The 19,658-nt window shown below is 43.3% G+C and overlaps 1 protein-coding gene across 2 annotated transcripts in view; it reads right to left on the bottom strand.

The window, feature by feature from the left end:
• acaa2 (acetyl-CoA acyltransferase 2) overlaps positions 1 to 19,658 on the bottom strand; it is a 53,989-nt gene that overhangs the window by 25,753 nt on the left and 8,578 nt on the right. For both annotated transcript variants that reach the window (XM_078552636.1, XM_078552645.1), the window contains exons 2-4: positions 14,499 to 14,665; positions 11,338 to 11,466; positions 2,843 to 2,959 (exon numbers count right to left, since the gene is read on the bottom strand). In XM_078552636.1, the coding sequence (XP_078408762.1) occupies positions 2,843 to 2,959; positions 11,338 to 11,466; positions 14,499 to 14,665 (413 nt within the window). The remainder of the gene's footprint in view (positions 1 to 2,842; positions 2,960 to 11,337; positions 11,467 to 14,498; positions 14,666 to 19,658) is intronic.

Raw genomic sequence — 19,658 nt, 5'->3', positions numbered from 1 at the left:
ATCTGTCACTCTGCCATTACCATCAAGTCAGGAGACCAACCTTGGTACAATGAAGAGTATAGCAGAGCATGGTAGGAGCAGCACCAAGCATTGTGAACTGTGAGGGTGGTGTAGAACTTCAAAAGGACTTGGACAAGTTGGTGGAATGGGCAGAGAGGTGGCAGATAAAATTCAATGCAGAGAAATTTGAAGGGATTCATTTTAATAGAAAGAACATGGAGACACAATATAAAATAGGGGGTACAACTCTAAAGGTGTTGCAGGAGCAGAGGGACCTGGGTGTATATGTGCATAAGTCATCAAAGGTGGCAGGACAGGTTGAAAGAGTGGTTACTAAAACATACAGTACCCTGGGCTTTATTAATAGGGGTTTAGAGTACAAGAGCAAAGAAGTTATGTTGAACTTGTATAAGCCACCAGTTCGGCCTCAGCTGGGGTATTGCATCAATTTCTGGTGCTGCACTTTAGGAAGGATGTAAAGGCTTTGGAGAGAGTGCAGAAAAGATTCATGAGAGTGGTTCCTGGGGTGAGAAGCTTCAGTTATGAAGATAGATTGGAGAAGTTGGGACTGTTTTCCTTAGAGAAAAGGAGGCCGAGAGGAGATTTGATGGAGATATTCAAAATCATGATGGATCTGGACAGAGTAGATAGGGAGAAATCATTCCCACGCATGAAGGGATTGAGAATGAGAGGGCACAGATTTAAAGTAATTGGCAAAAGAAGCAATAGTGAAATGAGAAGAAACTTTTTCACACAGTGAGCAGTTAGGGTCTGGAATGCGCTGCCTGAGAGGGTGGTGGAGGCAGGTTCAACTGAAGCATTCAAAAGGGAATTAAACTGTTATTTGAAAAGGAAGAATGTGCAGGGTTACAAAGCAGGAGAATGGTACTAGGGGAGTTGCTCATTTGGAGAGCTGGTGCAGTTAAGATGGGCCAAATGACCTCCTTCTGCACCTTAACAATTCCGTGATTCTTAGATCCAAAATGAGAAGCTACAACACAGGATTACATGCATGTTAAAAAGCAGCAGCATGCAACAGACAAAGCTAATTGATTCCACAACCAATGGATCAGATTAAAACTCTGCAGTCCTGCCACATCCAGTCATGAATGATGGTGAACAATTTAATTAACCAGAGGAGGGCAGTTCAACAAATACCCCCATCTTCAATGATGAAGGAGCTCAACACATCAGTGTCAAAGACAAGGCTGAAGCATTCACAACCATCTTCAGCCAGAAGTGCCAAGTGGATGATCCATTTCAGCCTCTTCTGCCAAGATCCCCAATATCACAGATGCCAGTCTTCAGCCAGTTCGATTCAGTTGATATGATATCAAGAAACACCTAAAGGCACTGAATACAGCAAAGGGCCCTGACAAGATACCAGATGTAGTACTGAAGACTGTACTTCAGAACTAGACATGCCCCATGCCAAGCTGTTCCAGTACACCTACAACACTGGCATCTACCCGGCAATGTGGAAAATTGTCAAGGTACGTACTGTCCACAAAAAACAGGACAAATCCAACCTGGCCAATTATTGCCCCATCAGTCTACTCACAATCCAAAGCAAAACAAGGGAAGATGTTGTCATAGTGCTATCGAGTGGCACTTACACAGCAATCATTTGCTAAGTTTGGGTTCTCCCAGGGTCACTCGTTCCAGACCTCATTACAACCATCAGCTGAGGTATAAGTGACATTGACATCAAGGCAGCATTTGACCAAGTGTGGCATCAAGGAGCCAGAGCAATACTGAAGTCAATGGGAATCAGGGGGCAAGCTCTCCACTGGTTGGAGATCTACCTAGCATAAAGGAAGATGGTTGCATTTGTTAGAGACCAATCATCTCGGCCCCAGGACATTGCTGTAGAAGTTCCTCAGGATTGTGTTCTACGCCTAAACATTTTCAGTTACTTCATCAATGATTTTCCCTTCACAAGGTCATAAGTGGAGGTGTTTGCTGATGATTGCACAATCTTCAGTACCATTCACAACTCCTGAAATACTGAAGCAGTCCATGCCCACATGCAGCGAAATCTGGACAACATTAAGGCTCAGACAGCTAAGTAACATTCAAGCCACAAAATGCCAAGGAATAATCATCTACAACAGGAGAATATATAACCATCTTCCCTGGACATTCACCATCTCTGAAGCTCCCATCAACATTCTGGAGGTTACTATTGACCAGAAACTTAACTGGACTAGCCATATAAATACTGTGGCTACAAAAAACAGATTAGAGGCTGGGAATTCTGAAGTAACTCACCTCCTGACTCCCCAAAGCCTGTCCACCATCTACAAGGCACAAGTCAAGAGTGTGATGGAATACTTCCCACTTGCCTGGATAAGTGGGGTTCCAACAGCACTCAGGAAGCTTGACACCATCCAGGACAAAGCAGCCCACTTGTTCAGCAGCTTGTCCGTTGCCTTAAACATTCACTCCCTCCACCACTGGCACACAGAGTGCGTACACAAATACAGTGTGTACCATCTACAAGATGCACTGCAACAACTCACCAAGGCTCCTTTCAACAGCACCTTTCAAACCTGCAACCTTTATCACCTAGAAAGACAGGGCAGCAGTGGTATGGGAACACCACAAGTTGCATGTCCTACACAAAGTCATACACCATTCTGACTTGGAACTTCATCACTGTTCCTTCACCGTCGCCGAGTCAAAACCCTGAAACTCCCTTCCTAACGTACAACACATGGACTGCAGTGGTTCAAGGAGGCATCTCAACACCTTCTTAGGGGCAATTAGAGATAGGAAAAAAATGCTGGTCCTTCCAGTGATGCCCATATTTCCATGATTGAATAAAATAAGTACATTTTACCTTGATGTCAACGCCAAGCTTTGTGCCAAATCGTATATTTCGAACAGCATATGGGGCTTGGCTCATGCTTTCTGATCCTCCACACAATACAATCTCCGATTCTCTAAGGCAGATTTCCTGCAACAAAGGGAATATTTTATATTAAAAATGCACATACCGTTTAAAATCTGAATGAATTTATCCATTCATTGATGATACTGCATTGGCGGCATATTCCCCCAAGAACCTAGCTCATTATACTTTATGAGAGATGCAAAAAAATGTTTTAAAAATACACCCTTAAAATGTATAATGCACATTTATCTAAAAAATGCCAATGTATTTGACTGGCCTACTTTTGGTCCAAGTTCTATGTTCCTATGGCTACACAGAATTGCGACAAAAGTGAGAATGGTGATTAAAAACCTCTAACCACCCATACTGCAAATTAAAAAGAACATCGTAAGTCCACATACAGCAGCTCAAATGTCATTATTTCAGTTTAATCTCTAAATGTTCTAATACTTTAATTGTAGAGTTATGACTAAATGGGGTAGAGGATATAAATCACTAAGCACAGATGATAATGATTTTAAAAAAAGCAAACAAGGCACTGGGCTTCATTTTGAGGGATAGAAATAAAAAACGGAGAAGTTATGTTAAACTCCTATATAACCTTGCTTAGATCACACTTGGAGTACCATGAGCAATTCTCCTCTCCATGTTATATATAAAATAAAAGATTTCTGAGAATGATACCAGATCTGAGAAGATCAGGGAAGACTGAAGAGGCTCAGGTTCTTTTCTCTGTACTGAGGGGTGACCTGATAGAGGTCTTTAAGATTATGAAAGGTTTTGATAGGGTGGATGGAAAGATGCTGTGAGCAAGACCAGAACTAAGGGCCATAATTATAAGATGACCACTGCCAAATCCAACACGGAATCAGGAGAAACCTGCTGACCCAGAAAATAACTAGAACACAGAACTCGCTATCAAAAGGTGTAGTCAAGACCAATAGATTAGATGCATGCAAGGGGATGCCAGATAACAAATGAAGGAGAATGGAATAAAAGGATATGCTGATAGGATTAGACGAAAAACGGTGGGAGGAGGCTCAAGCAGTTATGTGGACCCATTGGGCTGAGTGGCCTGAATACAATGGAGTACTATGTGATGTTGCACTTCCTGCCATCTGCTCACATAGCTGCCAATCTTTTAAATCTGGCTCATAATGATTTATCTAAAATAAAAACAGAAAATGTTTGAAATGCTCAGCAAGTCAGGCAGCACCTGGGGAGTGTGAAACAATGGTAACATTTCAGGCTGATGTTTAATTAGAATGGAAAAAAAGTTAGCGATGCAAAATGTTTTAAGCAAGTACAGAGGCAGAGAAAGTGGAGGGGAGGGAGAAAAGAACAGAAGGGCAGTCTATGATATGGTGGAATACAGAAAAGATTAAATGTCAAAAGGGATGATGGTAGAGGATGAGGTGTCTCATACTATTTCCAGCCAGCTCATTAGCAGCATAAGTGGTTTACTGTTAACTCTGGGCATACTAGATGGTGTATAAAGTCACATTTTAGTTCATAGAGAGCAAGGCCTGTTTTTGACTTGGGCATGATGAAAGGTATTGGACAAAATCCAACAACAGATTATTGTGGATTGCCTCCAAGTGTGGCAATATGCCTTTGAGAGGCTGAAGGGAGCACCTTGAAGGTAATGTTTGGAAAGCGCAAGGAATGTCTGTTGCAATTGTTGCTTTCTCAGTGACAGCAAAATACAAGTTCAACTTCTCAGAAAAGATATGGGCCTAAATATTTCATCATGGCTTGGAATGTCAATGCAAGCAATGGAAGAGCTCCCTACTGTTCATTTAAGTGGTCCAATTATGAAGCAATGTGGCAAAAAAGGTATAATGGTTGCAAAGAAGAATATCTCCAGCCTGTGCTGACTTATTGCTCAGCACCGTGGAGGGGTAGTGAACCACAATGCAAATATATGTCTTCAAAGTTTCTCATGAAATTCAGATTGAAGCATAATTGAGGATATCATTCATAGCACTCAATTTGAACAGCTAGCACAAGGTGGCTAGCAGTTTCTGGTTAGGTCCTTATCACAATGAAGGCACAGAACTGATGAGGTAATTCTAAGGCTTGACAACTGCCTCTGAGTGCCATCTAGTGGCCGAGTTGAGGGCTCTATATTTGCCGTGATTAATTGTAAAGCAAGCTGAACTTCTGAACTTCCAATTATTAGAAACATCATTAATTAGAGCACGGTATGCATCTATGCTGCGAGCAGGAGGATGATACCGCACTTAGCTAGTTGATGGTGAATTGTCCTGCTCACCATGCCACTTGTGAGGACTATTCTTGGTATCTGCTGTTTACTAAGTAAGGGTTCGAATGTACGGTCACTGATTGCTGGTAATTAACTAATAACAATGCTTCTGAGGAGTGCAGAGGCTGTGATCAAATAGACTCCAAATTGACATCCCTGCTGATGCAAGACTGGAACACAGTCAATCTTCCATTGTAGACCTGGGCCAGGTGAGTCCATAATACTCAAGGGCATTCAGCAGCCAGCCTCTTTTGTTTGCAAAAATATACTTTATTCATAAAATATCTGAAAGAACATTACAAAACATTTCAAATTGGTCATCACAGAAGGTGCAATAATATTCAAGTTTTCCACACTGATCATGTTGCATCGAGGTGCTTGCTTCAAAACAATCAAAGGAACATTACCGACATTTCAAAATGGTCATAACAGACAGCGCCATGGAATTCAAGTCGACTACATAGATCATGTTACACTGAGGTGCTTAAATACAATTGCGGCACATGTGGTATTCACTGTTTGCATTCAATGCGAGTCATTCCCAGCCCCTCGGTGCACTGTGGCAGAAAGGTCTTAGACAGCGACCTTGCCACATTGCACCTCTGCATCGGCTACCCCAAGTTATAGTGCTCCCTTCAGCATGTAATCCTGGACCGTGGAATGGCACCAGTCTGCAACACTCGATTGCTGTCTAAGACAACTCTGCACTGGAAGACCAACAAGTTTTGGGCAGACCAAAGAGCATCTTTCACCGAGTTGATGATCCTCCAGCTGCAGTTGATGTTTGTCTCGGTGCGCATCCCTGGGAACAGCCTGTAGAGCACAGAGTCCTGTGTCACAGGGCTGCTCGGGATGAACCTTGACAAAAACCACTGCATCTCTCTCCAGGTCTTCTTTGCAAAGAGACATCCACAAGCAAGTGGATAACAGTCTTGTCCCCACCACAGCCACCTCGGGTGCAACGTGCGGAAGGGGATGAGACTCCTGGCATGTAGGTAGGATCTGATGGGGAGGGCCTTTCTCACCACCAGCCAAGCTACGTCTTGGTGCTTGTTGGAAAAGTTCTGGTGATGAGGCATTCTGCCAAATGACTTTAACAGTTTGCTCAGGGAACCAGCCAGCCTAGTTAGATGATAGATCTTCTATCCAGTTCCAGTGGAATCTCACTCACCCCCCACCCCATCACCAAATGCCTCACCTCCTGATAATCTTAAACCCAGGGTGAACAAGCAGAAAACTAAGTCTCTGTTCCCCTCACAGATGCTGCCTGACCTGTTGAGCGAGTGTTTCCAGAATTTTCTGTTTTTAAATGTTAAAAGCAGGAAGATGTGCTGGTAATCTGCATGGTTTAGACTAATAAAACTCCAGCAATATGCCTCTACATATTTAGAATACCTTAAATGTTGGTTGTTGTTAATCCGTGCTTAGGTTTCTAAACTTTGCTGGTAGGCTCTATGCCTATGAGGATAGTGTGTGTTTCATAAGGGACAAAGTTCAACTGTATTAATTTCTCAGTAGCTTGGTTTGGATGGCCTAAACTTCTGGCAGTGTGTAAGAGGGAAGAAAGTCATAACCCTGTGACAAGTTCAATTTGCATTAATGAAGACCATAAGACCATAAGACATAGGAGCAGAAATTAGGCCATTCGGCCAATCAAGTCTGCTCCGCCATTCAATCATGGCTGATAAGTTTCTCAACTCCATTCTCCCGCCTTCTCCCCTTAATCTTTGATCCCCTTACCAATCAAGAACCTATCTATCTCGGTCTCAATGACCTGGCCTCCACAGCCTTCTGTGGCAATGAATTCCATAGATTCACCAGTCTCTGACTAATGAAGTTTCTCCTCATCTCTGTTCTAAAAGGTCTTCCCTTTACTCTGAGGCTGTGCCCTCGGGTCCTAGTCTCTCCTACTAATGGAAACATTTTCCCCACATCCACTCTATCCAGGCCTTTCAGTATTCTGTAAGCTTCAATCAGATCCCCCCTCATCCTTCTAAACTCCGAGTATAGACCCAGAGTCCTCAAACATTCCTCATATGTTAAGCCTTTCATTCCTGGGATCATTCTCGTGAACCTCCTCTGGACCCTCTCCAGGGCCAGAACATCCTTCCTAAGATACGGGGCCCAAAATTGCTCACAATATTCTAAATGTGGTCTGACCAGAGCCTTATAAAGCCTCAGCAGCACACCCCTGCTTTTATATTCTAGTCCTCTCGAAATAAATGCCAACATTGCATTTGCCTACCTAACTACCGACTCAACCTGTAAGTTAACCTTAAGAGAATCCTGGACTAGGACTCCCAAGTCCCTTTGCACTCCAGATTTCTGAATTCTCTCCCCATTTAGAAAATAGTCTATGCCTCTATTCTTCCTACCAAAGTGCATGACCTCACACTTCCCCACGTTGTATTCCATCTGCCACTTCTTTGCCCATTCTCCTAACCTGTCCAAATCCTTCTGCAGCCTCCCCGCCTCCTCAATACTACTTGTCCCTCCACCTATCTTTGTATCATCTGCAAACTTAGCCAGAATGCCCTCAGTTCCTTCATCTAGATCATTAATGTATAAAGTGAAAAGTTGTGGTCGCTACTCTGACCCCTGCGGAACTCCACTAGTCACTGGCCGCCATCCTGAGAAGGACCCCCTTATCCCCACTCTCTGCCTCCTGCCAGACAGCCAATCTTCTATCCATGCTAGTACCTTGCCTCTAACACCATGGGCTCTTATCTTACTGAGCAGCCTCCTGGATTAATTTAAATGGTGAATCATGAAAAATGCCTTCAAGCATTGCAAATCTGTGTGGGTCAATAATTGGATTACCCATTCAGCCACAAAGAGCTGATTTAGATCCAATATTCCATTGCTCAGGTGGCATTTTGGAGCCACCTTGATTTCAATGGGTATACCCCCATTTAAAAGCATGTTCCAATAGTTTTTTCATTTTAGCAGAGTTTGTAAATTAGGGAAGTTTCCCCCAATGGCACTGCCTCCATTTTCCTTTTAGTGCTGTTACTACACTCAATCTTGAAAAAAAATCTGTTGCTTCGCTCACCACTTCTTCTGACTGTCCTGCTCCCTCCTTCCTGCTCAATGCTTCCCTCCCGCCCCCTTGTGGTCAAAGCATAGCATAGATAAATGATTAGTTAGCTAACAGAAAGCAGGGAGTAATGATAAATGGGTCCTTTTTGGGTTGGCAAGCTGAACTAGTGGAGTTCCACAGGGATAAATGCTGGGACCTCAGCTATTTACAATCTACATCAATGATTTGGCTAATGCAACTGAATGTATGGAACTAAATTTGCCAAATACACCAAGATAAGTAGGAAAGTAAGTTGTCAAGAGGAAGTACAGAGTCTGCAAAGGGATATAGACAGGTTATGTGAGTGGGCAAAAATTTGGCAGATGGAGTATAACGTGGGAAACATGTGAACTTGTCCACTTTGGCAGGAAGAATATAAAAGCAGTATATTATTTAAATAGGGAGAGATTGCAGAGCTTGGTGGTACAGAGAGATCTGCGTGTCCTGGTACATAAATCACAAAGTTAGTCTGCAGGTACAGCAACTGATTAGGAAGGTAAATTGAATGTTGTCATTTATTGCAAGGGGAATGGAATATAAATGTAGGGAAGTATTACTGCAGCTGTGCAGGGCCTTGGTGAGACCACATCTGGAGTAGTGCATGCAGTTTTGGTCTCCTTATTTGAAAAAGGATATCACTCTTAGAAGCAGTACAGAGAGGGTTCACTCCACTCATTCCTGGGATGAAGGGATTGTCTTATGAAAAAAGGTTGGGTCCATACCCACTGCAATTTAGATGATGATAGGTGATCTTATGAAACATATAAAAGGTCCTGTGGGGATTTGATAGGGTGGATGTTTCTACTTGTGGGGGACACAGTTTAAAAATAAGAGGTCTTCTTTAGAAGACAGATGAGGAGAATTTTTTTCTCTCAGCAGATCATTGGTATGTGGAATTCTCTTCCCCAGAAAGCAGTGGAGGCTGGGTCATTTAATTTATCCAAGGCAGAGTTAGACAGATTTTTGATCGACAAGGGAGTCAAGGGTTATGGGGGGCAGGCAGGAAAGTGCAGTTAAGACCACAACCAAGTCAGCCATGATCTTACTGAATGGCGAGTAGGCTTGAAAGGCCGAATGGCCTACTCCTGCTTTCCCATGTTTCTTGCCTCCCACTCCCTACTTCCTTCACCTGACCCTTCCATTTGCTGCTTCCCTCTCACTCTCTTCTTCCCACTCACTACTTCCCTCCCCAAAACACTCACAAGAAGTGGGAAGAAAGCAGTGGGTAGGAGGGAGAGGACGGGAGGAAAGCAGCAAGGGGGCAGCGGGAGGGAGACGGCGAGCCAGATGGAGGAGGGAGTGAGTGGGTCTGGGTGGGAAGTGGTGAGCCAGAGGGAGGAGGGAGGGCAGTGGCAGGCGAGTTGAGGAAGTAGCGATGGGAGGAGAGGGGAAAAGTGGTGAACAAGAAGGTCAAGACGAGGTGAGCAAGTAGAAAGACTCAGTATGTTAAGGGTTAGTAAGAGAAAGCTATTAAGAGTTAGCAAACTGTTAGGGTTAAGAATGAGTAAGAAGCTTTTTGGGTCAATTAGGTTCAAGGCAGCCAATAGGTTTTTAATGTAAAAAAATTAAAAATCAGGAAGGTAGCCCACCCTAATTACATATTTTGTTCTGGGAAAGTGATTTTTGTTTTAGTATGTTTTCATTTAGCTCGCCGTGTTTTACAAACACATTAGGCGTACTAAACAAGGGATAGCTGTACTGCATCCAACACCACACCAAACATGGACAAAAGAGCTGAACTCCTGAGGTGTGGTGACAGTGACTGCCCTTGACATCAAGACAGCATTTGACCAAGTGTGGCATCAAGGAGCCCTAGCAAAACTGGAGTCCGTGGGAATCAGGGGAAAATCCTCAACTAGTTGGAGTCATACTGAGCACAAAGGAAGATGGTTGTAGTGGCTGGAGGTTAATCATCTCAATTCCAGGACATCACTGTAGGAGCTCCTAAGGGTAGTATCCTAGGCCCAGGCATCTTCAACTGCTTCATCAATGACCTTCCCTCCATCATATGGTCAGGAGTGGGGATGTTCGCTGATAATTGCACAATGTTCAGCATCATTCACGACCCCTCAGATACTGAAGTCCGAGTCCATATACAGCAACTCCTGGACAATATCCAGGCTTGGGCTGACAAGTGGCAACTAACATTTGTGCCACGCAACTTCCAGGCAATGACCATCTCCATCAAGAGAGAATCTACCACTACCCCTTGACATTCAAATGGTATTAGCATTGCCAAATCCCCCACTATAAACATTCTGGTGGCGGGGGGTTACCATTGACTAGAAGCTGAACTGGACCAGCCATATAAATACTGTGGCCACAACAGCAGGTCAGAGGCTGGGAACTCTACAGCAAGTAACTCATATCCAGACTCCCCAAAGCCTGTCCACCACCTGCAAGGCACAGGTCAGAAATGTAGCGGAATGCTCTCCATTTGCCTTGATCAATGCAGTTTCAACAACACAAGGAGCTGGACACCGTCCAGGACAAAGCAGCATGCTTGATTGGCACCCCATCCACCACCTTCCACATTCACTCTCTCCACCACAGATGCACAGTGGCAGAATTGTGTACCATCTACAAGATGCACTGCAGCAACTCACCAAGGCTCCTTCGACAGCAGCTTCCAAACCTGTGACCTCTACCATCTAGAAGGACAAGAGCAGCACATGCATGGGAACACTACCACCTGCAAGTCCCCCTCCAAGCCACACACCATCCTGACTTGGAACTACATCGCCATCTCTTCACTGTTACTGGGTCAAAAATCTGGAATTCCCTAACAGCACTGTGGGTGTACCTACACCACATGGACTGCAGCAGTTCAAGGTCACCTTCTCAAGGGCAATAAAGGATGGGAAATAAATGCTGGCCTAGTCAGCATCACCCACATCCCCATGAAAGAATAAAATTAAAAAATGTCAGGATATCAAGGAATGAAAGAGCAACAACTGCCCTCCATATAAATATAGCCATCTAGTGTAATAGTCTTACAAAAGCTTCCATTAAAAAATATAGATATGGTAATATTGGTTACATGTAGTTTATTGTGCTTAATCCATTAATGCAGAATGCACTGCAATTGTTCAGTACCTGTGCTCCAGAGACGATTGACTGGAAACCAGATCCACAGAGTCGGTTTACAGTTAAGGCAGGTACTGGAATAGGAATTCCAACTTGCAATCCAACATGTCTCGCAATATAAGCAGCATCTGGAGAACTCTTTAAAAAAAAAACAGAAAGATATATTTACTTTACCCTTTGTCGAGCCCCACTACTTTTAACAAGACACTGGACAAGGTAGAATCTATAATGAAGATTATGCATGATTCACTGAAGCAGATTACTTGAATGGAAGATCATCATTTCCACCCACTGCCCTGGACTGAAAAATTTTCCTTTAATATACTAGCAGAAAGTAGAAATTAAAATAATTTGTAAAATGTCTGTTTCTTACCAGAAGAAAGCTCATAACCAGAGGATTTAAAAAAATAGACAATGATCAATGATTTATTTCACTAAAGCTGATTATCGTAGTATTCTACTTCTCCCAGCTGATGGTGTTTTGAACCACTAAGGGACTGGTACAACTACCCAAGAGCCTGTTGATCAAACCTTTACTTATTTATATTCCTAGTGGTTCTAAGTAAATCTCTTTAGTCTGACCACAGCACTTTTCAGTCTTTACATCGAGAGTCCAGCAAAGTCAGCAGCATGCTTGTTTGCTAAAGAAAAGCAGTATAATCAGAAGGGGACTATAGAACAAAGCACTCACACCAGGGCTTCTAAAGAATCACAAACAAAAACAGAAAATGCCGGAAAAACTAAGCAGGTCTAGAAAATGGGATTGGGGGGAATTAAAAAAAAGGGGATAAAACCAATAATAAATGAATAAAAATAAAAGTGGATAAAAAATAAAAATGTAGAAAAAAGGGGATTAAAAAAAGGGTGAGGATGGAGGAGTGTGTTCATAGTACGAAGTTGTTAAACTCAAATGTTAAGTCCAGAAGGCTGTAAAGTGCCTAATCAGAAGATGAGGCACCCCATCCCTTACAGGGCCATCTGTTACTTGTTCCATGTTGTTCTTTCACACAATACTACCCTTGTTCTGCTAATACCACATTCTGCTTTCTCACCTTTATGCCACTATCAGCACCTTTTTTAGCCCTTACCACTACCACTCCCTTTGTCCTTTATTTCATGACATCTTTGTCAATCCCTCCTTTGTCCCCACCTATCACTGGCCTTCTATCCAGCTCCACCCCCCCCTTAAAAGGTTTAATCACCTTTCCACTTCTCTTCAGCTCTGAAGGGTTCTACGGACTCAAAACGTTAACTGTTTTTCTCTCCACAGATGCTGCTAGACCTGCTGAGTTTTTCCAGCATTTTCTGTTTCAGATTTCCAGCATCCGCAGTATATTGCTTTTATCAAAGAATTTATTGTTGGCCTCTTCAGTACATTCTATATATGCTGCCCTTCGGTTCCTGCCATAAAGTCCATTCAGTCGATATTGCATGACTGGGCAAAGGGGTGGAAACATTCAGACTAAACTAGTAGACGTATATACTACCTTAGACCTTGCCACAGAAACTTATCACCTTCATCACCTCCAGATTCAAATCCTCCTACAAGTTTCTTGTCCTTCGCCTTCCATATACTCCAAGTTCTCTACGCATCCTGTTCCACATGAAGAATCCACTCTCGCGTCATCTGTGTCTTGCTCAATAGGCTTCTTATCCAGTGCCCAACACCATCTCTGCAATCTCCTTCTGAATATTTCACTCCTTTTCACCCCATCATAAGTGGGGCCTTCCCCAAATTCCCACTATAAATCTCTGCTTCCTCATCTTTGAGATATCTTCAAAAAAAAACTATATTTATAAAGATGTCAGCTTGGCTCAGTGGTAGCACTGTTGCCTAAATTAGAAGATCGTGGGTTCAAGCCCCACTTCAGGCACCCGAGTACATAACCTAGCTTTACACTGGTCTACATCAAGGAAGACATTGATGTGAGGAAGTACAGTGTTCATTAGATATGTTAAAATCAGTATTGATTTATCCAAATATCAATGTAATCTGATCATAACTAAATAAAGCAGCTTAAACGAATAGTATCAAGATTTTGCTTGGTTCTCCTGGAGTGCAAGGGGCACAGTTATCTACAGGACATCACAAGGCTGCACTTTTACAATACCCTTGAATAATACTAACCTCATCCACTTGCACTGTATGTGAACACTTCACAAAAGACCTTCAGGGTGTAACCAATGCTAGTGAACCCAAGAATTTTTGATAGACAGTTGCAAAGTTAAGTTCTGTTTTATAACAGATCTCAGAGATTACCTACTTCTTCAACACCAGCTATCCTGTGACATCTATTCTCTAACCCACTGTGACAGCTGGCTCCTAAGTGCTTCTTTTAACTTATCTGTGCTGAGTTAGTTGATCTTAAATAGAAGCATTACTCTAGGGACACTGAGGAAATTGTAAGGATGTAAAATAATTCAATTCAGGATTGCTGGCAAATGATACTTAATGTATACGTACAGAGATACAATGCAGTAAGTGAAGATAAACTGGAGCTCACTAATAAAGAAAGAGCTCACATTTTTATAGTACCTTATTATGTCTATCATAAATGTCCCAGAGTGCTTAACTTACAACTAATTTGTTTCAATTCATCGCTGTAAGCACTCAAAAGGGTAAAAAGCCTGCTTCCAGGCAGGCTCATGCTCAGTAAAAGTACTGAAGGGTCATTGGCATTGATGAAACTAGTTTTCTGCTGTGAAGCAAGTGAAATGAAATTGTTGATAAAATGAAATCAAAGTTGATAGTAGTACATTTTATCTCTTTATGCTAGGCCTCATTTAGTAAAACTTGGCTGCACTAACTCCTTCCCAAAGAGCGGAAAACGAAAGTGGCCTTTAGAACACAGATCTGCAAATGAGCCCCTGAATCTCGGAGTTCCTGAAATCAGCGGAGTACCAAACCTTACTGCATTTGTGAACTTATTTCCAAGTTATTTCCCTTACTGCATTATTCAAAATTATTTTATGCAATTATGGCGAGGTTTTCCCTTGGACCATTAGCATGCCATTCAGAAATGTTGATTCGAAGTGGGGGTTGGGGTGGGTGGGGTGTTGCAGGCAGGTAGGTCCTGCCCCCATGTCGAAAGGTTTGAAGAAACACAGGCTTGGCATACAACAGTAGCAATGTCTTCAGACTCTAGAACTGTGATCCACCACATACTGACCTGCATTACATTTCCAACAATGACGCTGTCCACGAGGTCGTGATTAACCTTTCCAGCAGAGAGTGCAGCCTTTGCAGCGTGTGCAGCTAAATCCGTGGCAGTGTGGTCCTTCAGCACTCCCCCGTAAGTACCAAAAGGGGTACGTTTGGCAGCAACAATGAATACACCTTTAAAAAAAATACATAGAAACTTACAACTCCTTAATACATACTGGACAAACTCCTCCACAAACTCGCAGGAATAATAATAAGAACCTTAAAAAGGAGCATTCATAAATAAATTACTAGAATCACAGAATGGTTACAGCACAGGAGGCCATTTGGTGTCATGTCTGCGTAGGCTCTGAGTGAGCACCACTTTGTCCCTCCTCTCCCCATAACCCTGCACATTCTTCCTTTTCAGATGATAATCTGTGCCCTCTTGTTCTCAGTTCTTCCACCAGTAGGAACAGTATTTTCCCTATCTACCCTACCCAGACCCCTCATGATTTTTAGTACCTCTATCAAATCTCCTCTCAATCTTCGCCTCTCCAAGGAAAATACTCTACTTCCTCAACCTACGTAACTGAAGTTCCTCAACCTATGTAACTGAAGTTCCTCAACCTATGTAACTGAAGTTCCTCAACCTATGTAACTGAAGTTCCTCAACCTATGTAACTGAAGTTCCTCAACCTATGTAACTGAAGTTCCTCAACCTATGTAACTGAAGTTCCTCAACCTATGTAACTGAAGTTCCTCAACCTATGTAACTGAAGTTCCTCAACCTATGTAACTGAAGTTCCTCAACCTATGTAACTGAAGTTCCTCAACCTATGTAACTGAAGTTCCTCATCCCTGGAACCACTCTCTCTGATGCCTACACATCTTTCCTAAATTATGGCACCCAGGCTGGATGCAATACTCTAGTTAAGACCAAACCAGTGTTTTATACTAGTCTAACATAATCTTGCTCTTATACTTTATGCCCCTATTATGTAAATGCTAATTTACATTTTGTTGAAGCATGATTCTAAACCATGTCCCTGATAAATGTCTCACAATGGGTTATTTTGGTGCGTAATGACTTATGTAGGCAGCATGGGCCAATGTTTCATCTATAAGATAACAGCTTCATTAATGCAGCAGTTTCTTAATACTGCACTGGAGAGTTAGTTTGGATTGGAGTGCAGATTCCTGATCTGAGATTCTACAACCCAGAAGCAAGAGGTCTACCAATTGTTATCTATTAATGGTGAGAAATTGATACTATCAATTGCCTGCTGTCCTACTTTAACTTCTAGTATGGCATCACCTCAATTTTAAAATTCTCATCTTTGTTTTCAAATCCCTCCATGGCCTTGCTCCTTCTAACCATGTAAACTCCTCCAGCCCAACAACACTCCCAGATCTCTCCTCCAATTCTGGCCTCATATGCCCAGGTTTCTTTACTCCACTACTAGAGGACATGCCTTGAGCTGCCTAGGCCCCAAGCTCAGAAATTCCCTTCCTAAACCTCTCTGTCTCGCTCTCTCCTCCTTCGAGTTGCTCCTTAAAATCTACTACTTTGACCAATTTTTTGGTCACCTTTCCTGTCAAATTTTATATGCTAATCACTCCTGTGAAGCACCTTGGGAAACTTTATGTTAAAGGCACTATATAAATACATGTTGAATGGAATATACATATTGACTAAACATTGGCCTCCAATGCTGTTTGCAATGAGTGTAATAGAAAAAATGTTTAATTTGAAAATAGGTGTGGCCTATTATGGATCAGTTCCCCTAAGGTGTTCCTCAGAGTAGTGCCCTTGGCCCAACCATCTTCAGCTGCTTCATCAATGACCTTCCTTCCATCATAAGGTCAGAAGTGGAAATGCTCGTTGATGATTGCACAATGTTCAGCACTATTCGCGACTCCTCAGATGCTAAAGCAGTCCATGTCCAAATGCTGTAAGACCTGGTCAATATACAGGCTTGGGCTGACAAGTGGCAACTAACATGCATGCCATACAAGTGCCAGGCAATGACCATCTCCAACAAGAGAGAATCTAACCATCGCCCCATGACATTCAATGGCATTATTGACTCCCCCAATAGCAACATCCTGGGGGAGAGGGGGGGGGGGGTTTGCCATTGACCAGAAACAGAACTGGACTCGCCATATTTATACTGTGGCTCCAAGAGCAGGTCGGAGGCTAGGACGCAAGGAGTCTTACAAGTAAGGCAGATGAATGGGGGACATTGATTAACAGATAGGAATATGATATCGTTGCTATCAGAGGGAAGGGCAGGACTGGCAGCTCAATATTCCAGGGTATAGAATCTTCAGGCATGACTCGGGGGCAGGGGGGTGGGTGTAAAAGAGGTGCGGCATTGCACCATTGATCAAGGAGTCAAATGCTGCAGTAAGGAGGGATGGTATCCTAGGAGGTTTCTCAAATGAGGCCATGTGGGTACAACTTAAAAACAAAAAGAGGGGCAATCACTTTGCTGGGAGTATACTATAGGCCTCCAAACAAAGTCAGGGGCAGATACGTAGGCAAATCTCAGAAGTGTAAAAATAATAGGGTAATAATAGTAGGGGATTTCAACTTCCCCAATATTAACTGGGATAGTCATATGTGAAAGACTTAGAGGGGGCAGAATCCTTAAAGTGCATCTAGGAGAGCTTTTTGAGACAGTATGTAGAAGGTCCTATAAGATAGAGGGGCCGGGAGGGGGCGGGGGGCACTTCAATATTATAAGACAGGGTCTGGCCAAAGTGGACTTGGAGCAGCTACTTCTAGGAAAGTCTACACAGACCAGTGGGAGTCATTCAAAAAGGAAAGCGAGAGTGTCCAGGGCCAATGTGTTCCCGTAAAGGTGAAGGATAGGACCAACAAGTCCAGGGAACCCTGGATGTCAAGGGATATAGAAGATTGGATAAGGGAAAAAAAAGGCTAATGGCAGATACAGAGGGCTGAAAACAACAGAAGCCCTAGAGGAGTATAGAAAGTGTAGGGGGGTACTTAAAGTAATTAGGAGAGAGAAGAGGGGGCATGATAAAATACTGGCAGGCAAGATAAAGGAAAATCCTAAGGCATTTTATAAATATATAAAGGATAAGAGGATAACCAGGAAAGAGTAGGGCCCATTAGAGACCAAAGTGGCAATCTGTGCGTGGAGCCGAAGGATGTAGGTGAGGTTTTGAATGATTACTTTCCATCTGTGTTCACTATGGAGAAGGACAACGTAGGTGTAGAAATCAGGGAGAGGGACTGTGATATACTTGAACAAATTAGCATTGAAAGGGAGGAGGTATTAGCAGTTTTAGTGGGCATAAAAATAGATAAATCCCCAGGTCCAGATGAGATGTATCCCAGGCTGCTAGGTGAGGCAAGGGAGGAGATTGCAGGGGCTCTGACACTAATTTTCAAACCCTCTCTGGCCACAGGAGAGGTGCCAGAGGACTGGAGGACAGTGAATATGGTACCATTATTCAAGAAGGGTAGTAGGGATAAACCAGGTAATTAGAGGCCAGTGAGTCTAACATCAGTGATAGGGAAACTATTGGAAAAAATTCTGAGGACAGGATTAATCTCCACTTGGAGAGGCAGGGATTAATTAGGGATAGTCAGCATGGCTTTGTCAGGGGGAGATCATGTCCAACAAATTTGATTGAATTTTTCGAGGAGGTGACTAGTTGTGTAGATGAGGGTAGTGCAGTTGATGTAGTCTACATCGACTTCAGTAAGGCTTTTGACAAGGTCCTGCATGGGAGAATGGTCATGAAGGCAAGAGCCCATGGGATCCAGGGCAAATTGGATCCAAAATTGGCTTAGCGGCAGGAGGCAGAGGATGATGGTCGAAGGATGTTTGTGACTGAAAGCCTGTGACGAGTTGTACTGCAGGGATCGGTGCTGGGACCCTTGCTGTTTGTAGTGTACATTAATGATTTAGGCGTGAATATAGGGAGGTATGATCAACAAGTTGACAGATGACACAAAAATTGGTGGTGTCGTAAATAGCGAGGAAAGCTTTAGATTACAGGACAATATAGATGGGCTGGCAAGATGGGCAGAGCAGTGGCAAATGGAATTTAATCCCAAGAAGTGCGAGGTGATGCATTTTGGGAGGACTAACACGGCAAGGAAAAACACAACGATTGGCAGGACCCTAGGAAGTACCGAGGATCAGAGGAACCTTGGTGTACGTGTCCATAGATCCCTGAAGGCAGCAACACAGGTAAATAGTGTGGTTAAGGCAGCATATGGGATACTTGCCTTTATTAGCCGAGGCATAGGATATAAGAGCAGGGAGGTTATGTTGGAGCTGTAGAAAACGCTGGTTAGGCCACAGCTGGAATACTGGTGTGCAGTTCTGGTCGCCACACTATAGGAAGAATGTGATTGCACTGGAGAGGATGCAGAGGAGATTCACCAGGACATAGCTGGAATGCTCCAGCCCAGGCAATGAAGAGAGACTGGATAAGCTACGGCTGTTTTCCTTAGAGCAGAGAAGGCTGAGGGGGAGCCTGATAGAGGTATACTAAATTATGAGGGGCATAGATAGGAAGAAACTTTTCCCCTTAGCAGAGGTGTCAATAAACAGGGGGCATAGATTTAAGCTAAGGGGCAGGAGGTTTAAAGGAGATTTGAGGAAAAGTTTTTTCACCCAGAGGGTGGTCAGAATCTGGAACACACTGCCTGAGGGGGTGGTAGAGGCAGGAACCCTCAACATTTTAGTATTTAGATGAGCACTTGAAATGCCATAGCATACAGGGCTACAGGCCAAGTGCTGGAAAATGGGATTAGAATAGATAGGTGCTTGATGGCCAGCACGGACACGATGGGCCATAGGGCCTGTTTCTGTGCTGTATAACTCTATGACTCTGAATCCTGCAGCGAGTAACTCGCCTCCTGATTCCCCAAAGCCTGCCCACCATCTACAAGGCACAAGTCAGAAGTGTGATGGAATACAATCCACTTGCCTGGATGAGTGCAGCTCCAACATCACAAGAAGCTCGACATCAAACAGGACAAAGCAGCCCACTTGATTGGCACCCCTTCCACAAACATTCACTCTCTCCATCACCAATGAACAGTGGCAGCAGTGTATATCATCTACAAGATGCACTGCAACAGCTCAAAGCTCCTCCCAAACCCACGACCACTACCATCTAAAAGGACAAGGGCAGCAGATAC

Source organism: Cetorhinus maximus, chromosome 1 (assembly GCF_964194155.1).
Source record: "Cetorhinus maximus chromosome 1, sCetMax3.hap1.1, whole genome shotgun sequence".
Taxonomy (NCBI): Eukaryota; Metazoa; Chordata; class Chondrichthyes; order Lamniformes; family Cetorhinidae; genus Cetorhinus; species Cetorhinus maximus.
The sequence above is the reverse complement of the archived record's forward strand: the minus strand, read 5'-3'. Positions and strand labels throughout refer to the sequence as shown.